Source organism: Pterocles gutturalis, unplaced genomic scaffold, assembly GCF_000699245.1.
Source record: "Pterocles gutturalis isolate BGI_N339 unplaced genomic scaffold, ASM69924v1 scaffold16709, whole genome shotgun sequence".
Classification (NCBI taxonomy): domain Eukaryota; kingdom Metazoa; phylum Chordata; class Aves; order Pterocliformes; family Pteroclidae; genus Pterocles; species Pterocles gutturalis.
Genome location: NW_010128554.1, coordinates 67,118 through 85,858, shown reverse-complemented (window position 1 = coordinate 85,858; position 18,741 = coordinate 67,118). Strand labels below are relative to the sequence as shown.

General features: G+C 43.7%; 1 protein-coding gene across 1 annotated transcript in view; it reads left to right on the top strand.

Moving 5' to 3' along the window:
- Positions 1–206: 206 nt before the first annotated feature.
- The window catches only part of LOC104466302 (A disintegrin and metalloproteinase with thrombospondin motifs 2-like), a gene marked incomplete at its 5' end in the record, with an annotated part of 29,069 nt that continues 10,534 nt past the window's right edge, over positions 207–18,741 (top strand). Inside the window, 8 exon segments of the mRNA XM_010079675.1 lie at positions 207–339; positions 1,834–1,947; positions 8,888–9,033; positions 10,453–10,628; positions 14,250–14,383; positions 15,193–15,316; positions 15,954–16,034; positions 17,443–17,606. Of these exon segments, the coding sequence (XP_010077977.1) occupies positions 207–339; positions 1,834–1,947; positions 8,888–9,033; positions 10,453–10,628; positions 14,250–14,383; positions 15,193–15,316; positions 15,954–16,034; positions 17,443–17,606 (1,072 nt within the window).

Sequence of the window (18,741 nt, the reverse complement as noted above, 5' to 3'; positions counted from 1 at the left end):
ATATATATATATATATATAAAACCATTAAAAATGGGTACAACATGATAAAGTTAATGTGAGTGTAATTGCAATATTAGCTGCTCTTCACGACCAGCATCTGAGAATTCGTAGGCTCTGTTTTGTTTGGAACAAAAAGGCACTGAAACCACAAACACTGTGCAATTCTCACAGCCCCATCTGTTACTGTAATTTTTGCCTCTTGCAGTTCCTACGATTGTCTGCGTGATGATCCCTTCGAACATGACTGGCCTTCCCTTCCACAGCTGCCAGGAATTCACTACTCCATGAATGAGCAGTGCCGTTTTGATTTTGGTTTGGGCTACATGATGTGCACAGCTGTGAGTACTTAAGTTTGGCTTCTGCTATTTCTCATCCAGGAGTGTTGTAAGTGTTTCTGAAATGTCCTTAATAGGGACAGTGTAGTGGAGCCTGCAAGGAAAGATGTTGTGCCCGCTTAGCTGTAAGCAAGGAATAACAACCCAATGTTGACAAATATGTGATTTTAAGTATCTCTGTCTTATTTTTTAAACTGCAGTTGCAGAAATAATTGTTCTGTAGTTTCATAAATAGCTGTAGACTTCAAGCAAACAAACCTGCTGCAATATTGAGCCTCCTATTGCTGGCAGCTGGTTATTTTGCCACAAAACTCTTGCCCAGATGTGAAGGGGATTGGGTTTGGTGATTCATCTTGTAGTGCTAACATGGGGCAGTATGCTTTTATGATCTGATTTTACGGAAAGTGTGATGCATTTTGATGCCTAGCATGAGAAAATAAGCATGGCAGCAAGTAGAGCACCTTACAAGGACTCTTGATGACATGGTTGGCTCTCTTGTACCAGGAAAAAAAAAAAGAGATAAAGTCTAAATTTAAGGCAAGGCAAGATCAGTGCAATTCTCAGTGGACTGGCCTCAGAAAGCAGAGTCTTCTGCTGTAGGGCTGTGCCTCCCACCTCCAGCTCCTCAAGTAGGACAAAATATTAAATGGAAAGAGGTGTTTTCAGCTGGTATGGCAGCTGTTAATGCATAACATTTCTGCTTTGATTCCTGTCTGCAGGTGTATGCATGCTGAGTGGCGTGTCTAGATAATGGATGAGAACCTTTAAAGCGTGAGCTGTAGTATTGTGTCTTGACACAGTTCCCACTGATGATCCCTTGGAAGAATGTCCCAGCAAAAGAGGGTCATTTCTTACAGCTATTCTCCAGAGCCTGGGAGACAGAGGCCTTCTATTCTTCTTTGTTAAGAATAGCAAAAGCATCTCCAGGCATCATGTTTTAGTATATTGTATGGTGGGTGGTTCTCATCCTCTCCCATACAAGCTCTTGCATTGTAGGTAAAATGCTGATTTATTAATTGGATCAGGGGCCTGAGCTCAAATGTCCAACCTCCTAAGAAGGTGATTGCAGCAGCTGAGCTACAGTCTGAGCATCTTGTTTCCTTCTCCCATGAGTACTCAAGGATTTTTTGGTTTGTTTGCCAAATGAAGCAGCACCTTGTTGAGAAATTGTGAGAAAAGGCAGAACGTGTCTTACCATCCAGGGGAACTGGTTTCCCCCTTGCCCAGTCTGCTTTTGGTCACTAATGTAAAACTATTTTTGCCCAAATTTATTCCATCGAATGCAGGTGGGATCTCACTTCAGAGTCACTGATAGGTTTGCATGAAGGCTCAGATATGCTCAGTCCACAGACACTGTGGTGTTCCTCAGGAATCGGTGATAACAGCTGGCATTTTACAGCTAGGAAAGGAAAAACCCCACCTCCTGCAGCTTCTGTTGCAGTTTCCAGTGGCAGCTCTCTCGAAGCGTTGTCCACTCTGTTTTTTCTTGTGTTTCAGTTCCGTACGTTTGATCCCTGCAAGCAGCTGTGGTGTAGCCACCCCGAAAACCCCTACTTCTGCAAAACAAAGAAAGGGCCTCCGCTGGACGGGACCATGTGCGCACCAGGAAAGGTGAGAGCGGCTGCTGCACGTACCTGCACGCTCACGTGTGTTCACGCGTGTTTGTGTGCAGTTGGAGACCTTCCCCTTAAAATCAGAAGAACCTATCTTGAGGACTTGAACCCTGCTGAGATGTGGGGCAAGCTCAGGAGTGCAAGTTGAGCAGCGCAAGGGGAGGAGGTAGGGACCAGGGCTGCCGTGTCCTGCATGGCAGCTCCATGGCCATCAAACCCTGTTCTCATACAAGCCATGGGTGTATCTGCAGATCGCTGTGTGCTTCTTGGCAAGTCTTTGTGGCAGAGCCAAAAAATGTGAAATTTCCACTTGCCCACAACTTGTGTGAGGTCAGAGGGGTTGTGTTGGTATCAGTGGCGTTGTCGTGATGGTGACTGGCCTCCCTGGCCAGAGAGCAGCGAGGTCCTGGAGAGGACAGCCAAGCTGAGGCTGTTGTGGCTACCTCAAGGGAAGAGATGGGTGTGGGAGTTGAGTGCCAGCTGGAGAGAGCCAATGTGACAGCAGAGAGGGACCGTGAAGAGAGAAGGGCAGATTTGCGGAGGTGGTTTTTGCTGATGAGAGTCAGGGGAGGCATGAGGAGCTGTGGAGGGAAGGTGTGAGGCAGCAAGGGCTCAGACAGCTCTGACCCCTCGGCCACCAGGCTGGACCTGCTCCAGGTCTCGGTTATCCTTCGTGGAGGTCACGCTTTGCTCATAGTGGATCTGAACTCCAAGTCCTTTGAAGTCTACTGGAAAAAGTCTGGCTACCCTGGGCTTTGGATGCAGGGACTGAGGGGGAGAGGAAGGTGTCGCTACTTGGCATGATGTTTTGTAAAACCCAATGGGTGACATCATTTATGTGATAAATGAACCATGTTAGCAGCTGCTGTTATGGTTTGAAATGTCTTTTTTGTGAAAACATAATGTAATGCTGAATTAATTCCCTAGTAAGTCACGCTCTGTATGAACCACTCCCTTCTGGCTCTCTCTTCTCTAGATTATTCCTGTTATAACAGCTTTGTTTCTTGTTTAAATATATATATTTAAATTATCTTTTCTGAACTTAGACAGTTTCTTTGGATTCACTTTTCTACATCTTGAATTTTGCATTAAAAATTTTCATGAAACCCCTATAAAAATACAGTTACATTCCATTTTGTTGCATTGCCCTCTTCCCTAAGTCATTCATTCATATTAGTATTTGAACAGAAAGGACAAGAAAAAAAGAACTTGTAACCATACAGTTAAGGATCTGTCAGTGCTTCCATTATAAACAGTTTGTCAGGATATTATGCAACTCAGCTGTAAAAAAATTTTTCTGGACTGGAACTTGGGATCCAAGGCTTTAGCAAACGGTGCAGACAGCCAGGCTTTTTAGTTCAGTGGAGATACAAGAGAGTATATGCACATTCTGAAGTTTTGGTAGATGATAGGACTACGACTTTTATTCCCAGAGGAGCTGTCCCAGTTTTTTGATAAATAAACTTATTGCAACCTTCCAGGAGAACCTGAGAAAATGATATAAAATGAAAACCGTTTTGTTAGATAAGGCTTAGCAGTCTGAGCTAAACATTTTTTTTTAAAAATAGCATGAGTTATGAAGGCTATACAACTCACTTTGTATATCTGAGCTCAGCATTTGACCAGTGCATTTATTAGTTGTTGGTGTTTTTAATACAGGCACATCAGATCTGTCCTTTTCCATCTCTTCCTTTCCTTTTCATCCCTGCCTTTGGTTTGGCTTTTCCCTGTTCACTCTCTTCATTGATTTGGACAATACCAGAGGCTCTTACCTGAACGGATGGGGACTGTACAATGTGTACATTGCCCAAAGCTGGGCCTCAGTTGCAGTGTGGCAGCTTCCTTTAGGATGGATCTCCCACGATACCTCATCAGCACGTGAGGAAGAGGAAAGTACCTTCAGACTTGATACACTATTTTCTTTGGAATAGCATCAGGAAAGAAAAGACCAGAAACATAAGCAATGAGAGATGTTGATTCAGAAAGATCCATTTGTTTCCCGCTTCAGAGACTTGCAGTTTTTGTGATTTCATGCCGCTAATTCCCAGGACCTATTTTAAGCTCAAACCAATCACAACACCGCTGATGTGTCAAAGAAACATCCTGGCTCTGCAGCAGCTGAGGGGACCGAGTGCCAGAAACGAAAGTGATGTTCGGGAGACTAACGCGACGTATGGTGTGTGATGTTCTCACCTAAGCTGGTGTTCGGATAACTGATAACTGGGCTCTTCGCTTTCCCAAACTTAGCAGATGCTGCTGAGGAGAATCCTGTGCAGCTGCCTCCTTCCTAGCTGATGATCAAGGGGCAAGAACACCTACGGGAGACACGAGATCCGTAGCACATTTTCAGCAAGCACGCTGATAAGGGCCGTGTCTCTGCACACCCAGGCTGGGTCTTGGACCTACCCACTGACCCTTAGAAATGGAAGGAAGATGAGACTTTCTAATGCTGTCTATATGTGTGTATGTATGCATGCATATAGCTGTACATTTAAATAAATAGATGTAAATGTATGGAAGCTCTTCTGTGCATGTGGTTATTTGAAATAAGTTGCCAACAGAGTGAGGTTCTGCCATTTCAAAAACTTTTTTAAAAGTCTCCTTGTGCAAATGGAGACAGTGAACAAGCATTACGTTAATTGGCAGCAAACTAATAATTTGCTGGGTTTAGGGATAGAAAAATAAAATATTCTCTTGGAGCTTCCCTGATAGAGAAGAAAACTACTATTTTTATAGAATCCTAAAAGAGACAGAATATTTTATATTGCTCCCAGCCTGATTTTTTTAGACTAGATTGAGTTTCCAATAGCAAGAGGGAAGATTCAATTTTGTGAAACTTTGATGATGGAGCAACTTGCAATTACTTCTGTGTCTGAGTGGTCATGTTAACTTCTATAAAATAACTCCAGTGTGGAAAGTTAAGCACATGGAGGGTCAGAGCCTCTACGTGAAGTCAAAGACACTCTGTAAATTGCTATAGTAAACCATGTGGATGAGGCATAACTGTGCAAAGCTTAACTCTGCATAGCGTTCTGTGGATTAAAAACACCCACATGCTTTGAGCTGACTATTTATTTACTTGTATACAATTCTGTCAAGTCCACCATTAGCCTCAGACTTCTGAATCCAGGCAACCTTCAGAAATACATCACCAGTTTTTGTTGTTCCTGTTTTTTAAACTATTACTCTTCTGGGGAGACATTTATATCAGCTGAAGTAGCTAACTGCTCTCCACAGGATAGAAATAAAGCCCAAAGTCGTTCATGCAAGGAGATCACATGCTGGAGTCCATCTGCTTGCTGCAGTGACTAACACAAAGGTTTGCACCACCCGAGTCTCCTTTGGTTCTTTTCTTGGAGAGAAGCAAGAGCCTGGTACCTGCCCCTGCCAGCCAAGCTGATGTTGCTCTTGGACTTGGTTTATGTACCAAGGACTCAGCACAAACTCAGCAGGTATCCTCTTTGCTTGCACCATGCTAATGAGAAAATTAATGAGTCAAACTTGGAATGATTTTTTTAGTCTGTCCGGAAAGGAAGGGAATAATTAAATATAGAAATAAATAGATATTATTGAGAAGGAAAAATGGACTGAGAAAAAAGGTTTCTGAAAACACTGATGTGTACTCAAAGCAATCCAGATAATTTCCCACTGAGAAAGCTGACCTCAGCTTCTCTCCGAGAGAGGAGACAGATGGGTAAGTGTGTGCTGTGTTAGTCACCACAGAAACAGTGAAAATGCTTGATTCTCCACTGTAGGAACTTTTACTGGCTCTGGGTACACTTTAGTGTTAGAGTTTTCAGTTTATCCCTTACAACTAATTATTCTCAAACAGATGGAGCAGAACGGGCCAGCCTGCATCTGATGGGAAAAATACAAATACAGAAGTGACACTCTCCTGATGTGACCTCGGGGGAGCGGGGAGAGCTGAGAGCCTCCAGTCGAGATGCAGCGCGAGGGGTGGCCTGGTGGATAACTGGGGTGTCAAGCAAGGAGACAGGAGAATTGCCAGTTGCTGCCTGATATAAAATAGGTAGAGACACCCACAGCAGATCTGCGAGTCCTTTCTTGAAAAATTAACTTGCAGATGTGTTAAGTCCACAGGAACACACTGGCTCTTTTTTTGGCGTCCACAGCAGTTGTTTCAAAGAACTGCTGAAAACAGCAGTGGAATGTTTTACTGCGAGAGAATTTAAGCTTCCTCTCCTGGAAATTGCACTTGTTTTGGACTGTCCTGTTTGCCAGAAAAATAGGCGAGACTTCAAGAAGCCATCTTGTCTTCCACTAAGAAAACAATTTGCATTTATTAATGTTTTTTTTTCCTAATTAAAAAAAAAAAAAAACACGAACCTTGCTTTAATATACTTTACTCTTTAAATGAAACCGCCTGTTTTTGAAGGAAATAGTGGTGGAAATTGGCTCCTTTCCACTTCATTATGAAGTTAATGTAGTAGCAATAGGGTCGGCTCTATCTGCCTTTATTACACTGGAGATCGCTCCATCGCTGATTTTACCTCCTCACGCCTTTTCTTGCATGGATCTGCACAGAGTAAGACTCGGTTGTGAATCATTTTGTTTTATGTAGGCTCCTTTCTTTGAATCCACAAACAAAAAGGCAGAGCTGGCGATGACTCATTTTACACAAATGCCTGTCTCCTGATAGCTCTGCCTCAGCTCCCCAACAATGGGCGCGTGACCAGCTCCTCCAGTCAAACCCAGCGCTTTTTCCCTTCCACAGCAAAGTCAATAACACTTTTCCATGTTTGCCTTCCAGTTCAGGGACCAGTCACAGTGTCAAGTAGGTGGTTTATTAGTGGTTGTTGCAAACCCACATCCCCTCGTTCCTGGCTAAAACAGGGAAAAGAGTTTGGAAAACACAACATCACATGTCTCTGCCTCTCTTTCGCGGAGTCCAAGCGCTGGATCTTGGATCGTTGCATAACGAACACACGCTACGTGGCTCTTGAAATGGATTCAGTGATTTCTGTGGAACTTACACCTGAAGGATGCAGAACCCTGATAAAAGGATATTTAAGGAAGAACAGATCAGGAGCTGTCACATCTCATCTGCTTCCAAGCCCAGCTGAAATGTGCATTGACAAGCGGATGCCTTGCCAGCTTCCCCGCGTCTCTCTGAATGCTCCCATTGCTGCACAGGGCCCAGCGACTCAAACTCTTCCTTCAAACAAACCTCTCTAAAGCCAGAAGTAAACAATCCCTGAAGGGTACGGCGCTGAGCTTCAAAACTGAAGAAAGCAAAGGACATATTAGCATTTTGCATTTCTTTCATGCTTTGCTGAATTACCTCTTGTGCTGTCAAACAGCTAAGAAAAATCTGCCCATTACAGCTCCAGAGCAGGATTGGGATAATTGGCTTTGTGGTAACTCATCTATTTCATTGGTTTTGTCTTTGAATATTTGAAGTCATGAGAAACAACGAATAGTTGAAACCTAATTTCTACTCTCTTTTCTATTCCTTGTCCAACCAAATCAACACCAAAATAAATCACATGAATAAAGAGCCGGTCACTGAGCAGATGAACGAATCAGTAAGCTGTCCTGTCACTATTTTACTAATGATTCTCTTTTTAAATTCAGCATTATTAATGATTATCCATCACTTTTAAATTTGTCTTCCAGATCACTAATCGCTCTATGCTTAAGAACGCTCTCCTGCTATATATCTTCTGATTTTGTTTTTGCTGGCAGCATGCATTTAGCCATATGCTGGGTTTGTGCCGCCTGCCAAATTCCTGCGTTCCAGGGCTCGTTAAGCTGTGTAAAATGTTGTTGTTGACTTAAATGTTAAGGAAAGTAAGTGACTGACTGCACTTGTTGTTATAGCCATCTGTGTGCTGGAGCCAGAGCTCCTGTCCCGACAGGAACCGGTAACACAGACAAACTGCGACAGTCTCATGCAAAGTCATTTGTTGGGCTGGAAATATTTTGCAGCACCCACATGTCATCAGTAAACTTCTATGAAAGCAGAAATAGTACTAGAAAGGGCAAGAATCTGTGATCCTTGAGAAGAATTCATCCTGACTTCACCTAAGGAAAAAACCCTTGATTAGGGAGTGAAGAAATGGGTGGAAAGGCATTGACGGGCTTCTTTAACGAGAGGAGACAGTAGAGAGCATCAGCACGGGAGCTATGAAGACTCTTAGAGAAATACGTAAATACCGTATGTGTTTGGGAAATGCAGCAAATTGGGTGTTTCAACCTCCATAGAATGACTGTATTAAAAATCAAATAAAAAAAAAAAAAGAGAAAGCCGAGTAGGGCACGATTAATTGCGCAGCGTGGGGCTGTCCCGGGCTGTTCCCTGATGAAGGCTTCCAGGGATTACGGTCAGGTTTGGTATGAGATCTGCAGGGAGACTGCAAGAGTTAGTTATTTAATAGTAGTAATATCTAAAATGTGAGCTGGCTTTAATTTCATGCCACTTTGCTGATCACGTTTATTGCAGGGATGTATCTGCTGAGTTAGGAGCTGCTGGAAGGACGGAGCTGCGGCAGGAGCTCTCTCTGTGGCTGCCCGAGGTGGCTGCATGTGATGGCAGAGGCAGAATTTTACCTTTAACCTCCAAGATTTGGGACTCTGCCATTTCCCTTCAATGGATCTGTGTTAGTTATGTTGAAATTGCCGTTGCAGACAGGTGATGAAGGTGTGTAATGCTGAGAGCAGGTTAATGAACTCGGTAGGCATGAATCCTGCCAGCATATATGTACGTACTTGACATGCGTTAAGTTTATAAGTTATAAACTCACCCCAAGTGAGTTTGGGGTCATGGCCACGGTCTGACAGTGAGTCTCTCCACTTTCTACTGGAGAGAAGAAAAAAAATCCGGAATTTGTGCCTATAATGAAATCTGTTGTACCACAGCTTCTCATATGATCTGATTTAATCTTCTCGTTGTTTTGACCTCTCGTTTTCTCTTTTAGCATTGCTTTAAAGGTCACTGCATCTGGCTGACACCAGACATCCTGAAGCAGGACGGCCACTGGGGAGCTTGGAGTAAGTTTGGCTCTTGTTCTCGCACCTGTGGCACCGGGGTGAAGTACCGGACACGGCAGTGTGACAATCCGCAGTAAGTATACATACAGCCATACGTTTTTCTTTTGTGGAGAGAATGAATGGTGAGAATCCTTCCTAAATGACTAGTGCAGTCATGCAGTAAAGGATATTGTGTGGTGCTTGCTAAATCTGGCCCATAGTGTATGTTGTCTGAAATTCTGCTTTTGGCCCCTGGCATGTCATGACTCATCTGTTTTTTTCTCAGTTTATCTATCCATTGAGCTGGTTATGAAGTTACAAGGATCTTGAAAGTGCTGTTACGCTATTGCATAAAGCATAAGTAAAAGTTTAGGACCCTATATATCTTTTTTCAATATGTGAGTATGAAATAACAGCAATGATTTGCTGGATGTTTTTTAAAAAATGCAGATCCCTTTTAAAATTTTTGTTTAATCCACATTTTTGGATATTTGAACAAGAAATTCTTAAAATCTTTTCAAGCTGTTTTCATTCCAAGTTGGAACAAAGCTCCAGAGATCAGAATCTTCCCCAAAGTTAATTTTAATAATGCTTTAGTTCAGTAACTTATATATGGCTCATCTAGGGAATGTAGAACGACTAAACTTCAGTAACACTGGATGTATAATATATTCAATGTAGATTGGTATGTACAAATGATCTGAAATGTATAATTATTGCTATCTTGCAATATCATAATGTCAATATCCTAACAGCAAGAACTGAAGTCAGAATTAAGTGATTTTGCCAGACAGAATATTTTTAACATTGACTTTCTCAGTTTGTGCTGATAAATTGACTGAACTTGACCAGTGTTAAAAATCATCTTATAATTAATTTTTAAAAACCCCTCATTTAATGAAGCAGCATTTTCTGATGGAAATTGTTCTGTTAAGAAAAAAATTTACCAGTTCTAATTTCAGCCTTTATTACATTGGCAACATGAAAGTGACCTTTATAATTGTGGGCACAGTCTGAGTTGTAAAATCTATTTTCATGCAGGAAAAGCCTAACGTACTATTTAAAATGTTTTCTGTCTTCCTGGAAGAGGGTGCAAACCCAGCTCCGACTCCTGAGCTCTGTGTTGCCAGACCCGCCAGTGGTCTGATGCACGCCCACCTGGGGCGCAGCGCTGAGCCGGGCTGTTCCTGGGTTTCTGCTGCTTTAGGGCTGAACGGGAATGAGTCGCTCATTTGATCCTGTTTTGCTTTCCTGGGCCACACCAAGAAAATGGCTTTTCTTGCCTTTGTCAAGTGGTTTGAGGCTTTTCTTGCAGAAGTTGTTTTTTAAGAGCTAAATAGCAGCAGCGGGTTTTTAAAGGAAATATGTATTTTCCATACCAGAAATGCATCGCTGGCTTCATCAAGTGCCTACTGACATGACTGGGGATTAAATTACTGCTTAAAGGATTTGATAGACTCTTGATTCATGTAGTGATGGCAAAACCAACCGTGGCTTTCTCTCCTCCACGCAGTCCCGCCAACGGAGGCCGCACGTGCGTGGGGCCGAGCTACGAATTCCAGCTGTGCAACACCCAGGACTGTCCAAAGGACCTGGAAGATTTCAGAGAGGAGCAGTGCCGGCAGTGGGATCCCTACTTTGAGTACCAGAACACGAAGCACCACTGGCTCCCCTACGAACACGTCGATGGTGAGCGGTCCCTTTTTTCCTGTGAAAAGTAAAATCAGATGCAAACACGAGCAAAAGATTAGGCACTGACCTGCCTCTGTGGACCTGCGTGATGTGTCTGCACTTTAAATACTCCACCAATGCAGCTCACATTGTGCCCATCTGGCTGCTGCCCCTGTTGCTAAAAAACCCACAGCTAGACTCAGAAAAGCCCAAATAAAGCAAACATAAGCAGTGACTTCTGAATAAGGAGAGTTTAGATAAACTAGGACTTTTCACCCTGAAAAAGTGATGATTTAGATTAAAAGGATAGAGTTACAGAATTGTGAGTGGCATGAAGAGACTGAACGTGGAATGATTATTCACTCTTTCTCATAACACAAGCCTGGGAACATCAAATAAAATTATCAGGTGGCAGATTTAAAACAAATAAGAGGAAGTACTTTTCCACACAGCATATAATTAAACTGGAATTTATTGCCGCAGGAAGTTGCAGATGCCAGAAAGTTTTAAAAGTGATTTAGAGAAATTCTTGAAAGTTCTATAATCCATTAAGAGATATTAAACATCAAGCTCCAGCCATGACTTAGGAAGTCCCCAGGCTGCAGTTTACAGGGAACGTGGAGAATATTCTGAGAAATTATCAGGTTTGTTCTTACATCTTCCTGCAAGCACTGCTGGTGGGTTGGGTGGGTGCTGGGTCTGAACCAGCTCAGTCAGTCTGATGCTCTGGCATCTTGACAGAGATCTGCTCTTAGAACAAGAATGTTCATTTTCTTCTTAATGCCTCTGTTTAACTGTCAGTGAAAGTGCAGCTGGTTGATTTGGGCCACGAAGGCTGCTGCCGTGCTATTTTTCATGGAAACATGCCAAAAAGAGGTTTTACTGGACAAAAAGGCAGGTGGCAATAATGCTCAATGTTTTTGATGAAGACTGCAGGCTGCTGGCTGTTTTTAAACCTCGTCCCTTCATTTGGATGACGGGTGGCCCAGGGCAGGGCTGGCAGGACAAGGGGCAGGTACTGGGTGCCCGGGCTGTGCTCCCGGTCTGGGAGGGGAAGGGTCACTTTGGGTGAACCGTTCTGCATTCCAGCGAGAGGACACTCTGCCAGAAGTTCATAGCAAATTCCTTGTAATTAATTTGCCTGACTTTCTTCCCAAACAGTTCTCAGGGTTCCCTCATTCTTCTCATGCCATCTTGTGCAATCTGGGATTTTCAGAGGCACAGGCACAGCCTCGCAGCTTCGTCTCATGAAATAGCTTTGCTGGCACAGGGAGAGGGGACGAACGCTGTGGCCCGCAGACCTTTGCTTCTGCTTTAGATTTTGGAGCAGCCTGCTGCAAAGACCATTAAAACTAATCAGATGTTCCTCTATTCAATTCAATGGCTTCTGGGTCAGAAACCAGCTCAGTGATGTCTGAGCACTGGTCACCGCTGGTTTCCAGTATAGCTGCAGCCCAATTTGGGAGAGTTCCAGTTAGCTGTGCAGGGTTGTCAGAGGGAACAGCTTTTGTGTGAAAACAAGGCTAGAGGGTGGCTTACACTTGAACTCTGATGTATTTTAAGCTCTCTTTGTAAAGATAAGGCATTATCAGTGACATACTTTGTGCAGATAACGGCTCAATAGGACACTTGACACACAGCTCAGCTGGATGTGTCTGACCCATTGTGTCTGGGATGGGGACAGGGAGGAGCGTCTCATCCCCGGCCTGGAGAAAAGCCATTGATCTGGGCACACCCCAGCATGTGCTCGAGCACTCCGGTGCCGTGCTGTGCCTTGGGCTGTCTCCTGCTGTGACATACTTTGTGCAGATAACGGCTCAATAGGACACTTGACACACAGCTCAGCTGGATGTGTCTGACCCATTGTGTCTGGGATGGGGACAGGGAGGAGCGTCTCATCCCCGGCCTGGAGAAAAGCCATTGATCTGGGCACACCCCAGCATGTGCTCGAGCACTCCGGTGCCGTGCTGTGCCGTGGGCTGTCTCCTGCTCCAGGGCCCCAGAGCACCCCATCTCCCAGCCCCGCTGGGCTCATGTACCCCGGTGCTGTGCATCTGCCAGGGCAGGGTGCAGGGACATGGGTTGTGAGCTCCCAGCCTCAGGAAAATGAAAAGGAGACACATGGGAGCAGGGAACGGACAGGCACATGGTCACGTCCCTGCTCCTGCACCTCTACTGTGCCCAACACCAGTGAATAGAAAGAAAATAATTCTTTGCAATTAACAGGGTCCAATTTAACGGCACTTGCACATTTACTGTTCCCATGGAGCAATGGGAAGAGGACCCTCTCTAAAATAAAGCCCTTGTACAGAGCTGTTGGCACCCAGTCAGACCTTCTGATATTGTTTAATCTGTACAGCGGGTGGGTGTGGGTACACATACAGGGGGTGTGTGTGCACCTCTAGGTCTAGTGCATAGTTTAATGTTCTAATATATGTACATTCATTAAATCTGTGATTATTATGATCTTAATAATCCCCTATTAAGAATCTGCACAAGAAAAGTAAAGTACCTGTTTCAGTAGTCTAGACTGTACGTTTTTAGCGTGACATCTCTGCGCTGTAGCAGTAGCAAAGGTCTCTGATGTACCGATACCCGCTGGCCATGAGGACGTCAGCAGCAATAACAAGGACTTCATTAAAAGAGGGCAGAGGCCATGGAACTGTGCAGGGAAAGAACGCTAAGGGCCTGTGAAGATTTATTTTAATTGAACTGCTATACGGAAAGGTCGTTATTGTTTTAAATGGTGGGAAAAGTATCTCAAATTTTAATGATGTTAAAATAGCAGAATGTGTATTTGTTTCATCTAGCAGAAAGGCCATCTGCTCCTCACTGCCAAGGAAAGCAGAGTGAATCCTATTATGGGGCTGGGGATAGATAACGAGAGATGTGGCTAAAATGAAATACACTGGCGGAATGCAACTTTATTCAGCCACTGATTAGTCTCTTCAGCTTTATTTTTTGTTCTTAGCCCTTTGGAGCAGGTTAGGAGCAAGAAGTACACTTGTCTGGCTGTTGGTGCATCTGTTAGCAGTAAAAAAAAAAAAAGTTTTTTCTGAATCTCCTTAACATCTCATGTTGTTTAATGATTTAAACTATCATAAATACAAATACAACAAGGGAGAATTAACTTCAGTTAATTCCGTTAACTGTTCAGTTAACAGTATGGCCCAGCTGTCTTCTGAAGACATTTTGGATGTGGGATTCACTCAGTGCCAAACAGCTGCTTTTAATGGCAAAATGACTTTTGCTTTTTTCAGATTTAAGTGCAGTTCAGGAGAAACTGATGCAGAAACCTGCATCTCTCACAAGTAGTCACGTAGCAGACTGTGGAAACCTCTGCCAGCTTCATCATCCAGCAAAGGATTAAATAGAAACCCCCCATCAAAGTAAATGGTGTTATTTTTAAGACTGTCTCCTAACGGTGACACATGGGTGTTTTATGATTCAGCAGTTCCCAAATCATCACACGGCCTTTGAAAGGGGATAGGCACGGATGATTTATGGGGTACCAGATTGTGCTCTGTGATGTATGCAGGGAAGAAGAGATTGCTAACACTACTGAAAGTGCTGTTCACAAAGTCAGCAACTAAACTGTGAGAGCTGAACATGCACAATTTGGGTGATTTTCTTTTCCAGCTAAGGAAAGGTGCCACCTGTACTGCGAATCAAAGGAGACGGGGGATGTGGTGTATATGAAGAGGATGGTACACGATGGGACCCGCTGCTCCTACAAAGACGCTTACAGCATCTGCGTGCGGGGAGACTGCTTGGTAAGCTTCCGATGGCTTGGTTCAGAGCTTAGGATTGTGACAACAATTCAAATGGTAGCTTGAGTGTTTCTCTCCAAGAATGACTATTTAAGTATAATAATGCTCTGGGCAGGGAGGAGATTTCATTAGGATTATTGTCACAATATTATGTGTGATATTCACAGCTGCCATCACATTGCATGTGACTCAGTTCCAACAGCACCTACCTACACAAGTCATACTGAATGCAGTATTTTAAGATGAACTATTACAATTAGCTTTCAATGAAAGTTGAGGTTTAGTGGGGGTGGAACATACAATGAAATAAGAACATGCAGCAGCTTTCAAGGAAAGTGGTGAAAGAGCTGATGTCCATTCTCTCTGGATTTGATCGTGCTATTTTTAAAAAATCAATGACAGTTCCTCTAAGTTGGGTTCTGCTGCAGGTCATCTTTCAACAGAATTAGAGGCTCTGACTTAGCAAATCACTGGTGGAGGTGCTTATCCTCACACAGATGCTTTGATTCTCCTGGAATTTAAGCATCTGCTTTAAGATAAGCTGAGGCTTAAGAGCTTTTCCTTAACTGCGCTGCTTTTCTTCAGTAAAAGGACCACTGTGGAGCATAATATAAAAATATAATCACCTGATTGACAGCTATTATAGGAACTGGAAGTATTAAAATCTGTTTAGATGTTAATCTTCCAGGAAAATACTACGATTTGGAGTTTTTTGCTGAAGCAGAAGTCTGGGTTTTGCTATCTGAAGTGAAGGCTCATTTGAGTTGAAGCGTGGATAAGTAAGAATGAGTGGTTTTCTCTCTTGTGCACAGAAAGTTGGGTGCGACAGGGTCATCGGTTCCACGAAGCAGGAAGATAAGTGTGGTGTTTGTGGAGGAGATAATTCCCACTGCAAAGTGGTGAAAGGAACTTTTTCAAGAGTACCAAAGAAACAAGGTCAGTGCATTCAGTGTGCTTTGTCCTGGGGAATTTGGGGTATTTTTATTGATCTTTTCTGTTTCATGGAAAGTACCAAAGCAACCACAAGTCATTTACAGCATCACTAATTCCAGTAAACTCTCTGGACTTTACTTTGAGGTGTGTCTAGAATTTTAAAATAAGACTTTAGTCCAGTGGTTAGTTAAGTCTGCTCATACCAGGTCCTGTGCATGTGTAGAGCAGGGCTTCAGTGCTCCGTGTTGGAGAGCTGTGGGCTGATCTGTGCTGCTGAGGTCGCTCAGCTGCTCCGTCCAAGTCACTGGAGTGCTGCAATAATATGTCGTCATCAATCACTGTCAGACAGGAGCTTGCATGGTCTCTCTCTGGATGCATATGGCACTAAAAGCCCTTTTCAGTCTGAAACAAAGCCTGTTGATGGTACTTAAGGCATTCTTCTTCTGACACAAAGCCCTTTGTCCCTGTTATGTTCCATCACCTGGCACAGAAGTAGGGGTGGGAATAATGCAGGATTAGGTTCAGCTCGCTGTAGTACACCCTGCTTTTGGAAAATAAGATTTATTTAAAAACCTAAGACAGACTCTTCCTGTTTGTGGCATACTAACCAGTTGCTATCTTTTCAAATGCTGCAATAAAGGGCACATTAAGATGTTTGAAATTCCTGTTGGTGCGAGACATTTACTTATACAGGAAACAGACGCCACCAGTCATAATCTCGGTGAGTAACAAGTAGGAAAATTTTCAGTCTGAATATTTTTTCTGCTGTTTATTTTTGACTCTGGGGCCTCACAATGTTTATGCATTTGTTTACCAATTATCCTCCCACGTCATGTACCTCCTTTAAGTATGTTAAATTTGTTTGGCCATTTGATTTCCCTGCGCTGTGTTCCCTGGTGTCCTACCAGAAGATCCGTGCGTTGGCATGTGCTGGTGTGAAAGCTGCTGGAAGAGTAGCTGAATGACATTATGGGGTGCAATGCATTATCTTCGTGTGCATCTCTCAGAACGTGCTTCCCATCCTCAGTCATTTCCCAGCTACATCCGAATCCGTTTCAGATTCTGCCCCGTTGCTAACGGTATTGATGCGGGGCTGCCCAATCAATCCCGCAGCTTAGGCAGTAATTGAAATCTGCTCCTCGCTGTGCCCTGTAATCAATGCGAAGCAGGGTCTAGTAGGCTGTTATTAATTGGAAGGAGATTCACGGCGAATGGCCCTGCTAATTGTATCACGAGTCATCCCAGCTTCTCACCAGCCAACGCTCGGTGCAGCCTGGCCCGTGGGTCAGCAGAGCCATCGCTCACCAGTTCTGACAAGGGTCTTCTGTTGGTCTGGGGTGAGGACACCCCTCCTGGGGACAGGAACAGTGCTGTGGGAGCAGGATGCTCATGTAGCAGCTGGAGAGAGAAGGGAGTTAAAATCCAGTGTTAAATAACAAACATCCCTACTTCTTCTAAAGTGGAGAGCAAATTTTCCATCTCAGAAGACCAAGAGTCCCAATAGAAAGGTGGCTGAAGTCTCTCCAGCTGAAGAACAGGTGCTGGTGACATCTGAGCCAGAGGAACCAGCCACCGCGTGTGATGGCAGGTGCTGCAGAGCACCAGGAACTCCAGCCGGGCTGTGTGGGTGTCAGGGCTGGACCTGAGACAGAGAATTAACAGTTTCTAGTGTCTGTCTCTCACTGTGGGGACCTGCTGGGGGTTAGCCCAGTAGCTGTTCTCTCATGGAGCAGTACCAGCCCCTGAGCTGCCTTACAGCATGTGACAGAGCTGAGTGGTCGTGGGACCCCCGCCGGCTGTCAGATTGTCTCGGATTTGGCCAGTGGGTTCGGAGGTTGTTAGTCGGGAGCAGGCAGACGGACACACGCGGTGCAGTCGCGCTGGCCTCATTGCTCTGGCAAGGCAGGCTTTGAAAAAGGAAAAAAAAAAGAATGATTGATGTGTCTGGAGCTGACCAGGAAAGCGTTGGCAGTTCAGTGAAACACCTGAAAAAGTCTTTCTAAACCTGTGAGAGAACAGAGGGAAAATGCAGACTGGCCTTTGCTGCTGCTTCTGCTGGCACAAGAGCAGAACAAAACTCGAGATGAGAAGCGAACCTACCGTATTCACTTTTCTTTTCTTGTTCCTAGCAATTAAAAATCGTGAAACAGGGAGATTCATTCTAAGCGAAGACAATTATGTGCCAGACTCTAAAGTATTTATTGACATGGGTGTGGAGTGGGAATATCGGAACGACGATGATAGAGAAACTGTGCAGACCATGGGGCCGCTGCGTAATGGAATAGTTATTCTGGTAAGTCAAATGAAAACCATCTTCCACAGAACACGGTGTCTGGGTTACAGAGCCGTAATGTGTTATAATATATTTTAGATTCCTCTTGTGAGTTACAGGAAGACATCTGCTTCAATTATAAGAAAATAGAAGATTTTAATACCTTTCTCCTAATTCATTGCTCTGTATGAGAGTTGTTATAACTCAGGGTTGTGTGTTGGGCAACCAGCCCTCTTGATTATTTCCTGGGGACAGCCTAGTGAACAGCCCCTGTGTAAAGACTCCCCAGCTTATCATATCTGGCATATGAGCCTTAGTTAGAAAAAGGTCAAAATGCTTTTGATCAGATAGATCTAATAGCTCCTCCTCCCGTCCATGTTTTGAAAATGTATCCTGGAAAGGCAGATGCAGGATTCTTGTGCTTCCAGGCTCCTTTTGGCAGGGCACAGCCAGTTCTGCAATTCCCAAACCCACCCGACTATATTTTTTTCATTGCAAACCAGCAAGCAATAGACTACAACGAGTAAGGGCAGGTTGATTCAGAATCCCCTGAAAGCAGCTGTAATGTGTTGATCTACACCAGCTGACTGCTGAAGGAGGAATAAATATTATGTTTCCAAAGGACCAATATTTTGCACTTTATTCACGCTGAGTTCCATTTTCTCGCATTTGTCGTAGTGCAGTGTGATAGCAAAAACTCTTTCTAAATAGTTTATATTTCTGTCAGGATTAAGTAACAAGCTTCACAGAATTCCCAGGATTATCATAAGAATATATGTTTTTCAGAAATAGAAGTAATTTTCTTCACCGCTTTCAGTTATCTGTGCATTTGAATTTGCCTTGTCTTTTAGTGGAACTATCCATTATCATTTTAGTACAACATTTCCTTCCTTTATGATGGGATATGGAAAGAATTTAGTATTGTGAAGTCAGTCCAATGCTGGCAAGAAAAATCAGTCTAAACCAGCAACAGTCTGTCTTAATACACAGTTCAGAAAGTCTGTGTCATAAGGATAGAGATACTTTTTCATCAGGGAAAAAAAAATGTGTTGAGTGCAGCTAAAAGGTTTAAATCCCTCTGGGGATGTTTTTATATCTGAGCCATGATGTTTGCTATTTCACGTCGTCTCGCGTAGCTTCTGATATCAGTCTTACA